Genomic DNA, 20,200 nt, shown 5'->3' on the forward strand with positions numbered 1-20,200 from the left:
CGCACACACACACACACACACACACACACACACACACACACACACACACACACACACACACACACACACACACACACACACACACACACACACACACACACACACACACACACACACACACACACACACACACACACACACACACACACACACACCTACACCTTGGGGACTTATTTCCACAGAACAGTTATAGCAGTTATGACAGTTTTCCCTCCTCCCTCCGTTTATTAACCCCTCCCCACAAACCACCAAAGAAGTCTGGAATTCCCTGGGAAAACTCTCCTTAACGACTCGTACAGAATTCTCCCACAAACATCACATTTTCGGTTGAAACATGTAGCTTTTCCCTCTGCCCAATGAACACAGAGGACAACATGGAATACAAACAGACATACAGGAATACAGACAGTGGTAAGGGACAGACAGACAGAACTAAAAGGACAGGGTCAACAAACCCCGAGAGGATCATGGGATCATCAGAATTACTCTGGCAGCACGAGCAAAAAGGACGAATCTCAAAAAAGATCAGAACAACTACAGAGATACCAAGAGAAACGTCATTATCGTCATCATCATATTTACGAGAAGCTTAAGGTAATTTTCCAATGACAAATACTTAAAAATATACATTTTTATCATTATCTTAATCATCATTATTATCATCATTGATATAGCTGAGGTCAGAAACTGGGTTACTAGGTGACGGGGTTGGAGCAGAAAAGATATGAATAGACAGAAATGAGAGAAAGAAAGAGGGATGCAGTGGCTGTCTGTGAAAGAGGAGGAATGTCGAACTCTTTGGTTTTATTCTGTAGGATCGGACTTTGCTGTCTTGCTTAAGGAACTTTGGACTGAAGCTGTATTGTACAAGAGAGAGAATGAAGACAGAAGAAAGGATGAAAGAGAGGGAGTGTGGAAGTGAGTAGGTACGAGGAATATCAGTCATCCTCCTTTTTTGTTTCTTTGCTCCTGATATTGTCTTTTTGTCCCCCTTTGCTTTCTCCTGCCTTGACATCTACACAATGTTCTGTCATCTATCAGTAAACTGTTAATCATTGCCTGTTCTGCTCCAATTTAAATCAATTCCAGCCTGGTCTCATACCAAACGTAACATGTACTAATTACACTGTCTCGGATTTACATTTACTATGTTACGTCTATCCTTGAGTCCAGGTTGCAATATCGATTCCTACATTTCACAGTTTCCTTTGTTTCTCATTTGACACGGTTGCTAAGGTGTTTCACTGAGACTACAAGGAATTAATCCATTAACTGAATCAATGTTGTGATGTTCAGACTGTACAAATGTACAAAATGGTTAATGCCAAAGATGTCTGGAGATGTTCTTCCAGACTAAACTCTGCTGTGATAATGTTGACCCAGGCTATAGTAAAGGGAGTAGGATTTGTTGCCTCTAGGTGCTGATCTAACGTCAGTTTTGTGTTCTCCCTACACTAATAGCTATGATTAGGGAAAGGTTAACAGATCCTAGATCTGCACCTATGGCCAGGTGACTACTCTAGTCTATAGGAGAGGTGTAGTCTCTGAATGGACAAATCACATTTTATTGGTCGCGTACACATATTTTGCAGATGTTATCGCGGGTGTAGCGAAATGCTTATGTTCCTAGCTCCAACAGTGCAGACACTGGTAAACAGCAGGGTTTTAGGGAGTGAGTGCATGGTGCCGTATCCAACAGTGGGGCATAAACTTTGGTATCATTCTCTTGTGGGGGTATCCCTACTGGAAGGACTTACACTTTACATGTGATCCCTAAGACCCTGAGATCCACAGAAGCATCCTACCAGGATGAAGAGGACCTAAACTGATCTACACCTCATTACAGAAGGAAAGAGCAAGGGAGAAATAGGGACTTCCACCTTGGGGGAGTGTATGCATGCGTCACCTAGCAACCACAGTCTCAGCCCTATCCCCAGTCACCTACCCCTCTGCGCTCGCTGCCACACACATCTCTGACGGACACAAAATCCAGTCAATAATCTAAACAACACAACATCCAGCCAATCACCTAAAGATGCTGGGTACCCAGAGGCTAGCCCCTGTAAAAAAGCTTTGTGTTAAGGAGTAGGACAAAGCTGCTCCATAGACACTGACCTAAGGCCAGTGTTATGTGCCCTCAATGGTTAAGATTAGGATTTGGAGGAAGGTAAACTGATCCTAGATCTGTGTCTAAGGAAAACGTATACTTGGAGAGTGTTTCGTTTCAGCAGGGAGGGAGCAGTAGGGGAGAGGGGGATGGAGAGAGGGCTGTACAGAGCAGGTGGGTTGTTCTACAGACCAGACTGAGAGGGAGGTGTGTGGGGGAGTGGACTGGGAACCACAGCGAGAGGGCTGGCATACAACTTGCTACCCAAAATGTCTCCTATTTGGATGGGGCACAAGAAATGTGAACTCTGACCCCATTACCTTTGAACTCTGCCGGACCCAAGCCTCGCTCTGGCCATTCATGGTCACACTCACACGTACACACAGTCCCACCCCACACCCCGATCCCCAAACAAACCCCGCTTTTTTTGTAAAGCTTTCATCTATTTGGTTTATCATCAGAGTATATGAGGTATATCTCTCTTTAACATCCTACAGTAGATGTGGGAAACAAAACCTACCAACATTAAGAAAAGTCCAAACAGAAAGAAAAGAAAACAAGTCCCTCTGTCACGTTCCTTTGCCCCAGTCAATGCATCTTCTGACTCGTTTTTTGGTTTGGTAGCTGTTTAAAGCTTTCAGTGTATTTCTCATGAGGAGAGGAGAGGTTGTGAGGGAACAGCACTGTATCTTTAAGAACAATCTGCCTACCTGACCATCCCTGTCAGCGCAGCTCTCTTCCAGAACCGTTGGGCTATATTCAAACATACATTATACTAGCTTATAGGCAGCGCTGACTACGTGTACATCCGGGATATAATCCCTCTAACCTGATCCGTCCAAAGTATATGGTATACATCGTAATAGGAACAAACTCCAGTTCTAAAGATTTGAGATTTATTAATACAATGTTTTAAAAGTTTCACTCATGACTGGTTTGATCCCACCTGGGTGTGGGTCTCCAGTAACAATCCTGGACTGTAGTAAGGCTGTAGAGAACCCTACTGAGGCTCCCTATCCCCCCTTCAACTATACACAACATCACAAGACCGCACATAAAGCCAGAAACACTCAGATGCTCTGTCCCTCCTCATCTCACCAGTCATTACTCATCAATCATACAATAAGGACATCACTAGTAATATCATTATCATGAGGACAATTAACCCCATATTTAGGAAAGACAGCATTCAACACCTGAAAACATTGAATTGCTCAAATTTACATCAATATGAAGCTGACGTTCCTATTCCCATGACCTTGCCCTGCAATGCCTGAGAAAATGCTGTTAGGTGGTCATACTGAAGTGCTCTATGTAGACACAGTGCTGACCCCTGTAAGCTCACCCCATCCATTTGAAAAGAGTCTCAATGAGCTCACCCCCACCCCTTTAAGAGCTTTAAGAGTAGTCGCAGTGAGTCTGTGGTCAAACATGACCATGTTCTCCTAGGCCCCGTGAGACCTGTGGTTGCATGTATCTGGTTTGAAGAGGTGAGAAGGTACTTCAGCAGGATTTTTGGTCACAGCCCCGTAATATATATTCTAAATATATACCCCAAAATTTATCCCCTGTAAAAAGACTCTAGAATAAATAAATAACAAATAAATAGTTAGAAGAAATCAATATAAGCTTAAATCAATCAAACTTAAAAGGAATAAATAGTACAATCAATCAAAAGTCCTAAATGATTCGACAAAGAAAAATAAACCATATATTTATCAAGAGAGAGTAACATTTTTGGTCTAAAATCAAGTCATTATCATCAATGTTTTTTAAGATATTTTTTGTATGTTTTTCAATACATTAGCAATAAGTAAGCATTAGGACACAGATCTTTGTTTCTACAAAATCTATAGAAGCACTAACAGATACATTCCGTCTAAGAGTTAATGTTGAGGAAAGGTTTCACCTCGTGGTTAGAACCCCCACATCTAAAATAGATTAGTTCATTAAGGATTCTCATTTGACAACTGTATTTCTGTGTGTCAAACCAAATACTCTTTGGATGCATTTTAAACTCGACTGTACATTTTTGCCGAAGTGTGTGTGTGTGATAATGGCGGTAAACGTGCAAGGGAGGACATCTTTGTAAACTCCACTGAATTCTTTCTATAATGCGTGTGCACACAACACACACACACACAATATCGCACCCTCACACAACGCACATACGCACACACTTCAGATCAATTGACACAATCATAAGTGTGAGCCCTAATGCAACGGCAGGGACGGCAGTTGAACCATCTCTAGTTTTATCCTGCCTTTTTGGTTTGGTTTGGTATTTGGTATTTGGTATTTGGTGTTTGGTATTTGGTTTGGTATTTGGTGTTTGGTTTGGTGTTTGGTTTGGTGTTTGGTTTGGTGTTTGGTCTTTGGTTTGGTTTGGTGTTTGGTGTTTGGTTTGGTGTTTGGTGTTTGGTTTGGTTTGGTATTTGGTGTTTGGTTTGGTATTTGGTGTTTGGTTTGGTATTTGGTGTTTGGTTTGGTATTTGGTTTGGTATTTGGTGTTTGGTTTGGTATTTGTTTTGGTGTTTGGTTTGGTATTTGGTTTGGTATTTGGTGTTTGGTTTGGTTTGGTATTTGGTGTTTGGTTTGGTTTGGTATTTGGTGTTTGGTTTGGTATTTGGTGTTTGGTTTGGTTTGGTATTTGGTGTTTGGTTTGGTGTTTGGTTTGGTGTTTGGTTTGGTGTTTGGTATTTGGTGTTTGTTTTGGTATTTGGTGTTTGGTTTGGTTTGGTATTTGGTGTTTGGTTTGGTATTTGGTGTTTGGTTTGGTATTTGGTGTTTGGTTTGGTGTTTGGTTTGGTATTTGGTGTTTGGTTTGGTGTTTGGTGTTTGGTTTGGTGTTTGGTTTGGTTTGGTATTTGGTTTGGTTTGGTGTTTGGTTTGTTTGGTATTTGTTTGGTGTTTGGTTTGGTATTTGGTGTTTGGTTTGGTGTTTGGTTTGGTTTGGTATTTGGTTTGGTTTGGTGTTTGGTTTGGTGTTTGGTGTTTGGTTTGGTATTTGGTGTTTGGTTTGGTATTTGGTGTTTGGTTTGGTGTTTGGTGTTTGGTTTGGTTTGGTTTGGTGTTTGGTTTGGTGTTTGGTTTGGTGTTTGGTGTTTGGTTTGGTTTGGTATTTGGTTTGGTTTGGTGTTTGGTTTGGTATTTGGTGTTTGGTTTGGTATTTGGTGTCTGGTTTGGTATTTGGTTTGGTTTGGTGTTTGGTTTGGTGTTTGGTGTTTGGTTTGGTATTTGGTGTTTGGTTTGGTATTTGGTGTTTGGTTTGCACGTTTTGCACGTTTTGCTTTTCAACTCGTGTTTTGGACTTTTTCTGTGTCTTTTTTCTGCCAAGACAGTCAGTTTTTTTTTATCTAATAAAAATCTGGAAGCTACATTTTCACAGTATTTTTCCAACCACCTGATTAAAAATCTCTAGAACAACTAGGAAAAAATAAGGAGCTGTTGTAGCAAGCGAATACGTTATTATCCCAAATAAGTAAAGAACAGCACATAAACAGCATCAAGAGACACAGCAAACAAATCAAATAAAAATAAACCAACAAACAGGAAAAATAAAAACTGACTTTGAAGATTCAGTTCAATGAGGTCATTAGAGATTTCTCCATCCAGGACCAGAGAAGAAGAGCTGAGTTTGGAGTGAAAAAGACAGGGGAGAGGGAGGATGTCTATCTATACATCTGTCCATCAGTGCTACACAGTTTAGAGAGGGCCACTGAAGCCCAGTTAGTTGGATAAGAGACAGAGGTGTCAGCTCCAGTCTGTAAAAACCTACACTTCTCCTCCTTCCCTCATCCCCCATCCATATTTGGCTGTTTCTTTTTGGTGTGTTTCAGACGTTTTTGGTTTGTATTTTTGGTATCCTCTTACAAAAACATCCCCTCTTCTGTATGTTTGATCCCATCGCACCATCCCATCCCCTCCCCGTATGCACCCCTTTTATGTTGGGTGAGGGTTCTGTCCTTTTGAAGTGACCCTCTCGGGCATAAGGAGATGGAAGGGGTCAACTAGGGGGGTTCAGCGGGAGGGGTAGGGTGTGTCCCCAACCCCTACAGTATGTGAGTGTTAATGTCATGGCTGACTCCTCTGAAGAGTAACAAATGCTTTGGTTTAAACGTGTAATAATGGCATATTTGGGTGGAAAATGACAGTGAAAATGGGATGGATGGAGGGATGATGAACAATAAAAACAACGTATATTAAACATTAAACAGGTTTTGATCTCTGTTTCTCTACTGCACGTCGAGACAGATGACTGATTGACAACGTAAGACAGACCTGTCCATGACTAAACTAACATTTTTATTAATTTACCTCTTTCTTGCCTCAATGTTACTAGTTTAAATCTCCAATCATGCTCAATTTCATACTGTCATCATGGTGGATTGGCCATTCACAAGGACTACATTGAGTCTATGTCTAATATTATTTCATCAAGTGAGTCTTTTTGTTGTGAGTAATTACAGAGAGAGAGAGGTTTTTATCAAGGCTGGAAACTGCTACACTCAGCCTGATTTCTTGTTCACTCTTGTCTCTTATTATCTCCGACAACATGAAGTAAATGGCACAAGATGATGATGACAGACTCCAACGCTATCAGTAAACTATTGGAAATCAAGGGGGAGATAGGATACCCAAAGAAGCAGAGGTAGGAAAACACAAACAGAGACACACCTGTAAGCTTGGCTCATTCAGTATCAACCATTTACAACAATCTAAAATATCCCACAGAAACAACTAAACTGCTGTGAAAGTGAGTGATAGACTATGACAGACATGATGGGTGGATGACTGATTGGATGGATGAATGTGATTGGCTGTGGATATCGTGTGTGTGTGTGTGTAGCAGAGTCCTGGTCCTGGATAGGATCAGTATGTATAAGTCATTTGGATAAAGCTTTTCTTTCCGTATTTTTGGTTTCTGGGATTTTGGTATGGTTGTTGATTTTTGTCATCGTGCGTTCCTCTTCTCCTCCTCAGGTACATTTTTGGTTTAAAATCTTCCACCCATCTCCTCCTCTTTCAGACCTCACATGATTCGACGCACATCTCTAATCCTGTTATTTGTCATTGGTTTATTTTCCCGGGAAAGAAAGAGAGACAGAAAGGAGAGGTGCGATATCGCTCAGTATTGACTAAACAGTCCCACGATGCCTCCTCCATCACTTTGGATAGATAAAGATTTTTGGTTTAAATCTTCCTCTTTCCCCCCTTCTCCCCCTTTTCACTTCTGACTCCCCCCTCTCCTCTCTTTCATTCTGTGTATTTTTGGCATCGAAAGACTGGGGGGAGAGAGAGAGAGTGTAGGGCGAGAGTGGTAAAAGAGATAGCTTTGGTTGAAAGGCGAGGTTGTCGTTTCCTCCTTTCTCCTTCTCCTCTCTGATTGGCGCTTGGCTGTGTCACTCAATCTTAGCCCCTCCCAACGAGGATGGGCTGTGTGCCAATTCATTGAAGTCGCAGGAAGAGGCGGGGCTAGAGCAAGGGGAGGGGGAGCAGGGGGTGGGGCTTATGCTACTGGTGGAGGGGAAAGGGGAGGGCTGGGATGCTTTAGCTACGGCAGCGCTGACCAATCCAGCACCAGGATTCTGGCCCATGTGGAGGAAAGCGGGGTGGTTGAGGAAGAAGGAGGACTGGAGACCCCCTCCCTGCCCCCCTGCACCACCCAGCAACACCTTACTGCTCCCCTCAAGACTGGAAAGGGGCAGCTGGCCACCACTGGCTGCTAGGGCTGAGAAGGGAGGGAGATGAGCGTTAACGTCATTATACCTACTGTGAAATAACTACATTTACTATAGACTTTACTATAGAGATGAAATGAAGAAGGGGATGAATGAGAGAAAAATAATGAAACACACACACACACACACACACACACACATACAGAGATGGGGATGAATATGTTGGAGTGATGGGACATCCCTGTCATAGCCCTGCTCACCAGTTTCTTCCATCAGATGATCTATCATTCGTCTCATCAGCTCTGACAACAGAGACACACATACCTATACTGTACACACACACACACACACACACACACACACACACACACACACACACACACACACACACACACACACACACACACACACACACACACACACACACACACACACACACACACACACACACACACACACACACACACACACACACACACACAGATGGGGATGAACATGTTGGAGTGATGGGACATCCCTGTCATAGCCCTGCTCACCAGTTCTCCAGTTTCTTCCATCAGATGATCTATCATTCATCTCATCAGCTCTAACTGTCCCTCTCATCATTCTCTGTCATTCTTTCTGTCTAGCATTCATTAACATTACTTACCTGTATTATCACTTTGTACCTCAAATTACTGTCTCTCCCTCTACACTTTCTCTCCCCCTGTCTCTCTCTCTTCCTCCTTGATTTCCCTCTTCCTCATTTTTCCCTCCTTCCCTACACCTCTCTCTCCCTCTAACACACCTTGTATAGTAGCCAGAGGGTTGTTGCTGAGGAGAGCTTGGTTCAGAGCCTGGTTCCCTGTGTTTACTCCCATCACAGTGTTCCTGTGTTACATATACACACACACACACACACACACACACACACACACACACACACACACACACACACACACACACACACACACACACACACACACACACACACACACACACACACACACACACACACACACACACACACACACACACACACACACACACACACACACACACACACACACACACACACACACACAGGAGGAAACCCATTTACATACAGAGGAGAAACGGAGAGAGAAGCAGGTTTAGCAGCAGAACAGACAGAGGACAGACTCAGGGACCTGAACACAGACATACTGCAGGAGAAACCCACAGGTCAGATACACACACACACCATCTTGATTCATATCTTGTTTTTATGAGCTACAAATCCAAATGCTTGCTTGTGAACCTTGTGTCTGTGTGCGGACGATCATATTCCTGTAAGAGAGAGAGTGTGTGTGTGTGTGTGTGTGTGTGGGTGGGTGTACAGTATAGGTATGTGTGTCTCTGTTGTCTTCACCTCAAGTTTGCAGCAAAATCGGTGATGTAGTTAGACACGTCACCATTCTTTTTACCCAAACGCCATAAGCTGTGGACACAAAACACACAGTCACACACACACAGGTTAGAAAGTACTGCTGCACAGAAGTAGCAGTGCCACGGATCAGTGTGTGTCAATCATGTGTGGGTGTGATAAACATTTGCTGCAAACTGCAGGTGAACTGAATACTGAACCAATGGTGAAGCACAGTGGCCAAAGTGTACACTTTGTATGCATACTCACCCTGTGTTGAGACTCAGTGTGCTGTGGCTGGGAGGGGCTGGGCTAGCAGTGCTGCGAGGAGGAGGAGGAGTCACTGGGGAGGAGGCGGAGCTGAGAGATGAGTGGGTGGGACCACTGGGGGTATGAGGGGAGAACGATGACATGGTGGTCAATGTGGTACTGAGGCTGGTCACTGCCTGGGACAGCTGACTGGACAGCTGACTGGACATCTGATAGAGAGACGGGTGAGAAAGACAAAGAGAAAAAGAGGGAGAGTTATTATTTAAAAGAGTATCTATACTTAGCTGTACCCAATAGAAAAATTGATAAATGGGATAGAATTATTAATGAGTAATAGCAAAGCACTAAAGCAATGCAGGTTGGGTAGTACCATCTGCACACTGGAACAGGGGGTGCAGAAGAACATCCACTATGACATGCGGGACACACCATTCATATGGGGGGGAGAATTGTGATGGCTAAGGTTGGGAGAGGGAGATCATGCGGGTCAGGCCATACCATGTGTGGGCTGTAGCAGGGGGGTTTGTGTGTCGGTGGGGCTTGGGGGAGCTGACTGGGCAAGGGAGGGGTGGCACTGTTGGGGTTGATACGCTTCTCTTTCTGTCGGCGGTTGCAGAACCACACGCGGATCACCTCCTTCTCCATGCTGAGCTGGTCCGCGATACACAGGATCTCCTCTGAGGTAGGCTTCTGGTTCTGCTGACACACGGGAAAGACAGAGATGGACACATTAGTACTAATAGACACTTAGCCTTATATCCCCTCTCTGATATCACTGTGTTATAGTGTTCTTCTGAGGGCAGAAACTACAGAACAAGCCGTGTAGATGTTATGTCAGCTTAAGATTTATGTCTCCTGTATGACAGTGTTATGAAGGCCTTATGTCAGTGATATTGTGATGGAAACATTTGTTTGTGCTTTTCTAATAACCAATTTCTGTGTTCATGCAAGTGACTGAACAAATCAGTCACACAACTTTCAAATCCACATTCACTTAGTACTATTCCCAAACACACTCAGTAATCACCCTTATTACTCCATGTGCATCTTCAACGATTCTCCTGTCGTTACTACCTATGCACCATATGTATCTTTCTATACATATAGAATAGCCTCATATTCAGAAATAATACTCTCTTCTTTCATATCAACGATTCTTCTGTCGTTACTACCTATGCTACTACCACATTCACTTAGAACTATTCCCAAACACACACAGTAATCACCCTTATTACTCCATGTGCATCAGTATCTGCAATTTGAACCTTGTTTTGTTGAGTTTCAAGGTCTCAGCTTAGAGAGAAGAAGCCTCATGAAGTATTGGTCCGTCACATGAAGGAAGCAAACGTTAATTATGAATGATGAATAAGCTAAAATATGCAAATATAATTTGTCCGTCTTTAAGAGAACTAACGGGAGTGTGTACTTGGTGCATTGAGTTGGTTGGAACCTCTTCAGCACGCTGATAATAACCAATGATTCATTTAAGATTGACTTTGAGTGTCCCTGTGTAGAATTTCCACAACAATTTGGCAAACAGGATGATTGAATCTGCCTGCGGAGCTTTTCAGTGGGGGTGTGCGAGGTAAACCAATGACATTTTTTACAAAGCGTGAGGGAAATTCCCATCTGACCAAAAGATGACGAGACCTGCCCACACCCTTACTGTGAGCTTCCCAGGAGGAGACACATCATCCGCAAACAATTGAGGGACGCGTCTTCTGATTTCAGGAAGTAAATTGAAATGAATTTGTATAAAAATAGAAAAAATACTAATAAAACCAATAAAACTAAAGATCTAAATGGAGGAGGCTACCACTAGTCTTAAGTCAAATCATAGAATGAAGTGGAAGTGAGAGTGTGAAAGAGGTGCGTGTCTGAAAGAATACCCCAACTAGTTCTGTGATCTGAATTGTTCAATCTATAACGTTATCTACAGTTGTTATATTTGTATAGGAAGTAACGGCAAGCTAATCTAAGGAGAAGGCTTGAGTGAGGGCAGAGAGGCCCCACTGACAATTGCCTGTAGGCATTTATTAGAGAAGTGTCTACGTGGTCGAGAACCACTGGGAACATTGAAGTTACATATGGCGTCCACCACCACCCACCGATCTACAGGTAGTGAGCACTGACAGGAGAAGCAATTGAAAAGTTTGATAGAAAGATACAGTGCCTTGCGAAAGTATTCGGCCCCCTTGAACTTTGTGACCTTTTGCCACATTTCAGGCTTCAAACATAAAGATATAAAACTGTATTTTTTTGTGAAGAATCAACAACAAGTGGGGCACAATCATGAAGTGTAACGACATTTATTGGATATTTCAAACTTTTTTAACAAATCAAAAACTGAAAAATTGGGCGTGCAAAATTATTCAGCCCCTTTACTTTCAGTGCAGCAAACTCTCTCCAGAAGTTCAGTGAGGATCTCTGAATGATCCAATGTTGACCTAAATGACTAATGATGATAAATACAATCCACCTGTGTGTAATCAAGTCTCCGTATAAATGCACCTGCACTGTGATAGTCTCAGAGGTCCGTTAAAAGCGCAGAGAGCATCATGAAGAACAAGGAACACACCAGGCAGGTCCGAGATACTGTTGTGAAGAAGTTTAAAGCCGGATTTGGATACAAAAAGATTTCCCAAGCTTTAAACATCCCAAGGAGCACTGTGCAAGTGATAATATTGAAATGGAAGGAGTATCAGACCACTGCAAATCTACCAAGACCTGGCCGTCCCTCTAAACTTTCAGCTCATACAAGGAGAAGACTGATCAGAGATGCAGCCAAGAGGCCCATGATCACTCTGGATGAACTGCAGAGATCTACAGCTGAGGTGGGAGACTCTGTCCATAGGACAACAATCAGTCGTATATTGCACAAATCTGGCCTTTATGGAAGAGTGGCAAGAAGAAAGCCATTTCTTAAAGATATCCATAAAAAGTGTTGTTTAAAGTTTGCCACAAGCCACCTGGGAGACACACCAAACATATGGAAGAAGGTGCTCTGGTCAGATGAAACCAAAATTGAACTTTTTGGCAACAATGCAAAACGCTATGTTTGGCGTAAAAGCAACACAGCTCATCACCCTAAACACACCATCCCCACTGTCAAACATGGTGGTGGCAGCATCATGGTTTGGGCCTGCTTTTCTTCAGCAGGGACAGGGAAGATGGTTAAAATGGACAATGGCTTCAATATGGTCCTTCACCACTTCTACCGTGGGACCTGAGTCCGAGCCAGCAACCTGTACACAGCATCCAGTCAAAGCCATCAACTGCCTTTTCTCTCATGCCTTTTTTCTTAGGAGTGAAACATGAGTCCACGTGGAGTGAGCATGGAGAGAGATCTCAGCCAAACCTATCTCATGCTGCCGGTGTATTGGTCGGAAAATTGACAAGACATAATGGACTGTGAAGGACAGTGGCGGCTCAGGTGAGAGACATTATCAAGGGCCATCCACTTTCAACATGTGCCATTGGAAGGACGAACCGAAACAACAGAAGAATGAGTGCCGGGAGGGAGGGTGGTGGTCAACCCTGCCCATAATTTATTTAGGCTTATCCAAAATAGTTTATTTGGGGTATCAGGTATGATTGTGGAGGTCTTCACAATGCGAAACATATAGTAATTTAGACTAGAAATGCATTGAGATACTGATCTGTCATGCCACCTGCGACAAAAGCTCCAGCTGAAATCTCTTTGCCAGAATCCATGAATGAAATTGTGCAGTGAAGCATATGTGTAACTGTATGAAGCGAAGGCCTTAAGTTAAAACATTCCACTGCATTGATTTTACACGTACAACCCACAATGATTGTACAACCCAGAATGATTGTACAACCCACAATGATTGTATAACCCAGAATGATTGTACAACCCAGAATGAAGGGTTTGAAATGATGAAATGTCTGGTTTTATGTGTTGATTTCCCTGACTTTAATAGAAATATGATATAGAAGCTAAAATCAAATGCTTACCTTAACATTTAATGATTATTATCACACAAGTGACAAGAGGATGGAATGTGATGGACATTTTTATGTTTGTGCTTTTCTAATATCCAATTTCTGTGTTCATGCAAGTGACTGATTGAACAAATCCTCAGTATCAGTATCTGCAATTTAATGATGAATTAATTATGAATGATGAATAAGCTAAAATATGCTAATTTAATTTGTCTGTATATAAGAGAACTAACGGGGCTGCCCTGGGTGGAGCTCCTGATTGACATGTGTACTTGGTGCATTGAGTTGGTTGGAACCTCTCCAGCGCACTGATTGTCCATGTGTAGAATTTCCACAACAATTTGTCATGTCTCTCACCGTGATGAAGGCTCTTTCCAGGGCCACGCGGACGTTAGTCTCGATGCTGGTTCTTTTCTTCCTGCGTCGGCCCGGCAGGCCCTCGAAGCCCATTGAGGAAGAGGACAGAGAGCTGGGGCTGGGCATAGTACTGTCTGTGGACATGGTCTCTGTCAAACAGAGAGATTGATTAGTGGGATGATTTAAAATCACACAAACTGGTATCCTCATTCTACAGATATAACTTCATTAACTCAAGGTTACATTCATTCAGATCCAACCCACATGTAACGCTAGTGTTTAGAGGCAACATCAAATGAAGGGTTTCACTTTATGCTGATGACTTGCTTCTCTATATCTCAAACCCTGATGTATCCTTACCCATTGTGCTATCTGTTGTTAATGCATTTGGCCCAGTCTCTGGTTACAAGTTCAATCTGAATAAGAGCAAGCTTTTCCATTTAAGTGCGGCAGCTCGCAACTACCCATTACACACATTTTCATTCAGAGTAGTTCTCAACAAATGTACATACTTCGGGGTATATGTCATAGACAAAGTTGATAACCTTTTTAAAGGCTAACTTTACTCCTCCTTACTCTGGTGGAGAAACATTTTGAACAATGGCCACTACTCCACCTATCATTGGCTGGTTAAATTCATTTGGTTAAAATGAATACTCTTCCTAAATTCTCCCACCTCTTTCAATGTGAAACTATTTTTATTTCCAAATCTTTTTCTGCAAACTACATGGGATTATCTAACACTTCGTCTGGAACTTCCGTGTAATTCAGTACTGGATCTGTGCAGATACCCAACATATCATTCCATCATGGTTGAAGATAGAATCTTCCTCATGTACAATTTGCCATCCTCACTGGCTGCTATGGCACATTCCCCTATCCATTCTGCTATGGCACATTCCCCTATCCATTCTGCTATGGCACATTCCCCTATCCATTCTGCTATGGCACATTCCCCTATCCATTCTGCTATGGCACATTCCCCTATCCATTCTGCTATGGCACATTCCCTATCCATTCTGCTATGGCACATTCCCTATCCCCTATCCATTCTGCTATGGCACATTCCCTATCCATTCTGCTATGGCACATTCCCCTATCCATTCTGCTATGGTACATTCCCCTATCCATTCTGCTATGGCACATTCCCCTATCCATTCTGCTATGGCACATTCCCTATCCATTCTGCTATGGCACATTCCCTATCCATTCTGCTATGGCACATTCCCCTATCCATTCTGCTATGGCACATTCACCTGGCACATTCCATCCTGCTATGGCACATTCCCTATCCATTCTGCTATGGCACATTCCCTATCCATTCTGTTATGGCACATTCCCCTATCCATTCTGCTATGGCACATTCCCCTATCCATTCTGCTATGGCACATTCACGTATCCATTCTGCTATGGCACATTCACCTATCCATTCTGCTATGGCACATTCCCCTATCCATTCTGCTATGGCACATTCACTATCCATTCTGCTATGGCACATTCCCCTATCCATTCTGCTATGGCACATTCACGTATCCATTCTGCTATGGCACATTCACCTATCCATTCTGCTATGGCACATTCCCCTATCCATTCTGCTATGGCACATTCACCTATCCATTCTGCTATGGCACATTCACCTATCCATTCTGCTATGGCACATTCCCCTATCCATTCTGCTATGGCACATTCACCTATCCATTCTGCTATGGCACATTCCCTATCCATTCTGCTATGGCACATTCCCCTATCCATTCTGCTATGGCACATTCACGTATCCATTCTGCTATGGCACATTCACCTATCCATTCTGCTATGGCACATTCCCCTATCCATTTTGCTATGGCACATTCACGTATCCATTCTGCTATGGCACATTCCCCTATCCATTCTGCTATGGCACATTCCCCTATCCATTCTTCTATGGCACATTCACCTATCCATTCTGCTATGGCACATTCCCCTATCCATTCTGCTATGGCACATTCACGTATCCATTCTGCTATGGCACATTCACGTATCCATTCTGCTATGGCACATTCCCCTATCCATTCTGCCATTGCACATTCACCTATCCATTCTGCTATGGCACATTCACCTATCCATTCTGCTATGGCACATTCCCCTATCCATTCTGCTATGGCACATTCACCTATCCATTCTGCTATGGCACATTCCCTTATCCATTCTGCTATGGTACATTCACCTATCCATTCTGCTATGGCACATTCACCTATCCATTATGCTATGGTACATTCACGTATCCATTCTGCTATGGCACATTCACCTATCCATTCTGCTATGGTACATTCACCTATCCATTCTGCTATGGCACATTCACCTATCCATTCTGCTATGGCACATTCACCTATCCATTATGCTATGGTACATTCACGTATCCATTCTGCTATGGCACATTCACCTATCCATTCTGCTATGGCACATTCCCCTATCCATTCTGCTATGGCACATTCACCTATCCATTATGCTATGGTACATTCACGTATCCATTCTGCTATGGCACATTCACCTATCCATTATGCTATGGTACATTCACGTATCCATTCTGCTATGGCACATTCACCTATCCATTCTGCTATGGTACATTCACCTATCCATTCTGCTATGGCACATTCCCCTATCCATTCTGCTATGGTACATTCACCTATCCATTCTGCTATGGCACATTCCCTATCCATTCTGCTATGGCACATTCCCCTATCCATTCTGCTATGGCACATTCACCTATCCATTCTGCTATGGTACATTATCCATTCACCTATCCATTCTGCTATGGCACATTCCCTTTCCATTCTGCTATGGCACATTCCTATCCATTCTGCTATGGCACATTCCCTATCCATTCTGCTATGGCACATTCACCTATCCATTATGCTATGGTACATTCACTATCCATTCTGCTATGGCACATTCACCTATCCATTCTGCTATGGCACATTCCCTTATCCATTCTGCTATGGTACATTCACCTATCCATTCTGCTATGGCACATTCCCCTATCCATTCTGCTATGGTACATTCACGTATCCATTCTGCTATGGCACATTCACCTATCCATTCTGCTATGGTACATTCACCTATCCATTCTGCTATGGCACATTCCCCTATCCATTCTGCTATGGCACATTCACCTATCCATTCTGCTATGGTACATTCACCTATCCATTCTGCTATGGCACATTCCCCTATCCATTCTGCTATGGTACATTCACCTATCCATTCTGCTATGGCACATTCCCCTATCCATTCTGCTATGGCACATTCACCTATCCATTATGCTATGGTACATTCACGTATCCATTCTGCTATGGCACATTCACCTATCCATTCTGCTATGGCACATTCCCTATCCATTCTGCTATGGTACATTCACGTATCCATTCTGCTATGGCACATTCACCTATCCATTCTGCTATGGTACATTCACCTATCCATTCTGCTATGGCACATTCCCCTATCCATTCTGCTATGGCACATTCACCTATCCATTCTGCTATGGTACATTCACCTATCCATTCTGCTATGGCACATTCCCCTATCCATTCTGCTATGGCACATTCACCTATCCATTCTGCTATGGCACATTCCCTATCCATTCTGCTATGGCACATTCACCTATCCATTCTGCTATGGCACATTCCCCTATCCATTCTGCTATGGCACATTCACCTATCCATTCTGCTATGGCACATTCACCTATCCATTCTGCTATGGCACATTCACCTATCCATTATGTTATGGTACATTCACGTATCCATTCTGCTATGGCACATTCACCTATCCATTATGTTATGGTACATTCACGTATCCATTCTGCTATGGCACATTCACCTATCCATTCTGCCATTGCACATTCACCTATCCATTCTGCTATGGCACATTCACCTATCCATTCTGCTATGGCACATTCCCCTATCCATTCTGCTATGGCACATTCACCTATCCATTCTGCTATGGCACATTCCCTTATCCATTCTGCTATGGTACATTCACCTATCCATTCTGCTATGGCACATTCACCTATCCATTATGCTATGGTACATTCACGTATCCATTCTGCTATGGCACATTCACCTATCCATTCTGCTATGGTACATTCACCTATCCATTCTGCTATGGCACATTCCCCTATCCATTCTGCTATGGCACATTCACCTATCCATTCTGCTATGGTACATTCACCTATCCATTCTGCTATGGCACATTCCCCTATCCATTCTGCTATGGCACATTCACCTATCCATTCTGCTATGGTACATTCACCTATCCATTCTGCTATGGCACATTCCCCTATCCATTCTGCTATGGCACATCCACCTATCCATTATGCTATGGTACATTCACGTATCCATTCTGCTATGGCACATTCACCTATCCATTCTGCTATGGCACATTCCCTATCCATTCTGCTATGGTACATTCACGTATCCATTCTGCTATGGCACATTCCCCTATCCATTCTGCTATGGCACATTCCCTATCCATTCCATTCTTCCCCTATCCATTGGCACATTCACCTATCCATTCTGCTATGGCACATTCCCTATCCATTCTGCTATGGTACATTCACCTATCCATTCTGCTATGGCACATTCCCTATCCATTCTGCTATGGCACATTCCCCTATCCATTCTGTTATGGCACATTCCCTATCCATTCTGCTATGGCACATTCCCCTATCCATTCTGCTATGGCACATTCACGTATCCATTCTGCTATGGCACATTCACCTATCCATTCTGCTATGGCACATTCCCTATCCATTCTGCTATGGCACATTCCTATCCATTCTGCTATGGCACATTCCCTATCCATTCTGCTATGGCACATTCACGTATCCATTCTGCTATCCATTCTGGCACATTCACCTATCCATTCTGCTATGGCACATTCCCTATCCATTCTGCTATGGCACATTCCCTATCCATTCTGCTATGGCACATTCCCTATCCATTCTGCTATGGCACATTCCCTATCCATTCTGCTATGGCACATTCACCTATCCATTCTGCTATGGCACATTCACGTATCCATTCTGCTATGGCACATTCACCTATCCATTCTGCTATGGCACATTCCCCTATCCATTCTGCTATGGCACATTCCCCTATCCATTCTGCTATGGCACATTCCCCTATCCATTCTGCTATGGCACATTCCCCTATCCATTCTGCTATGGCACATTCACCTATCCATTCTGCTATGGCACATTCACGTATCCATTCTGCTATGGCACATTCCCCTATCCATTCTGCTATGGCACATTCACCTATCCATCATTCTGCTATGGCACATTCACCTATCCATTCTGCTATGGCACATTCCCTATCCATTCTGCTATGGCACATTCACCTATCCCATTACATGCGTATCCATTCTGCTATGGCACATTCACCTATCCATTCTGCTATGGTACATTCACCTATCCATTCTGCTATGGCACATTCCCTATCCATTCTGCTATGGCACATTCACCTATCCATTCTGCTATGGCACATTCCCTATCCATTCTGCTATGGCACATTCCCCTATCCATTCTGCTATGGCATTCCCTATCCATTCTGCTATGGCACATTCCCTATCCATTCTGCTATGGCACATTCCCTATCCATTCTGTTATGGCACATTCCCTATCCATTCTGCTATGGCACATTCACGTATCCATTCTGCTATGGCACATTCACATATCCATTCTGCTATGGCACATTCCCCTATCCATTCTGCTATGGCACATTCACGTATCCATTCTGCTATGGCACATTCCCCTATCCATTCTGCTATGGCACATTCCCCTATCCATTCTTCTATGGTACATTCACCTATCCATTCTGCTATGGCACATTCCCCTATCCATTCTGCTATGGCACATTCCCCTATCCATTCTGCTATGGTACATTCACGTATCCATTCTGCTATGGCACATTCACCTATCCATTCTGCTATGGTACATTCACCTATCCATTCTGCTATGGCACATTCCCCTATCCATTCTGCTATGGCACATTCACCTATCCATTCTGCTATGGTACATTCACCTATCCATTCTGCTATGGCACATTCCCCTATCCATTCTGCTATGGCACATTCACCTATCCATTCTGCTATGGTACATTCACCTATCCATTCTGCTATGGCACATTCCCCTATCCATTCTGCTATGGCACATTCACCTATCCATTATGCTATGGTACATTCACGTATCCATTCTGCTATGGCACATTCACCTATCCATTCTGCTATGGTACATTCACCTATCCATTCTGCTATGGCACATTCCCCTATCCATTCTGCTATGGCACATTCACCTATCCATTCTGCTATGGCACATTCCCCTATCCATTCTGCTATGGTACATTCACGTATCCATTCTGCTTTGGTACATTCACCTATCCATTCTGCTATGGTACATTCCCCTATCCATTCTGCTTTGGTACATTC

The 20,200-nt window shown here is 43.2% G+C and overlaps 1 protein-coding gene across 4 annotated transcripts in view; it reads right to left on the bottom strand.

Moving 5' to 3' along the window:
- Positions 1–5,407: 5,407 nt before the first annotated feature.
- Positions 5,408–20,200, bottom strand: part of LOC112235815 (POU domain, class 2, transcription factor 2) — a 41,554-nt gene continuing 26,761 nt past the window's right edge. The window contains exons 10-15 of one of the 4 annotated variants that reach the window (XM_042304961.1): positions 13,745–13,878; positions 9,920–10,120; positions 9,422–9,630; positions 9,158–9,226; positions 8,576–8,658; positions 5,408–7,838 (exon numbers count right to left, since the gene is read on the bottom strand). In XM_042304961.1, coding sequence (XP_042160895.1) covers positions 7,510–7,838; positions 8,576–8,658; positions 9,158–9,226; positions 9,422–9,630; positions 9,920–10,120; positions 13,745–13,878 — 1,025 coding nt within the window. In that variant the 3' untranslated portion in view covers positions 5,408–7,509. Of the gene's footprint in view, positions 7,839–8,575; positions 8,659–9,157; positions 9,227–9,417; positions 9,631–9,919; positions 10,121–13,744; positions 13,894–20,200 lie in introns of those variants that run through there. The other 3 variants (XM_042304960.1, XM_042304959.1, XM_042304962.1) reach the window with 3 other exon arrangements.

This window comes from Oncorhynchus tshawytscha, linkage group LG23, assembly GCF_018296145.1.
Source record: "Oncorhynchus tshawytscha isolate Ot180627B linkage group LG23, Otsh_v2.0, whole genome shotgun sequence".
In the NCBI taxonomy this organism is placed as follows: Eukaryota; Metazoa; Chordata; class Actinopteri; order Salmoniformes; family Salmonidae; genus Oncorhynchus; species Oncorhynchus tshawytscha.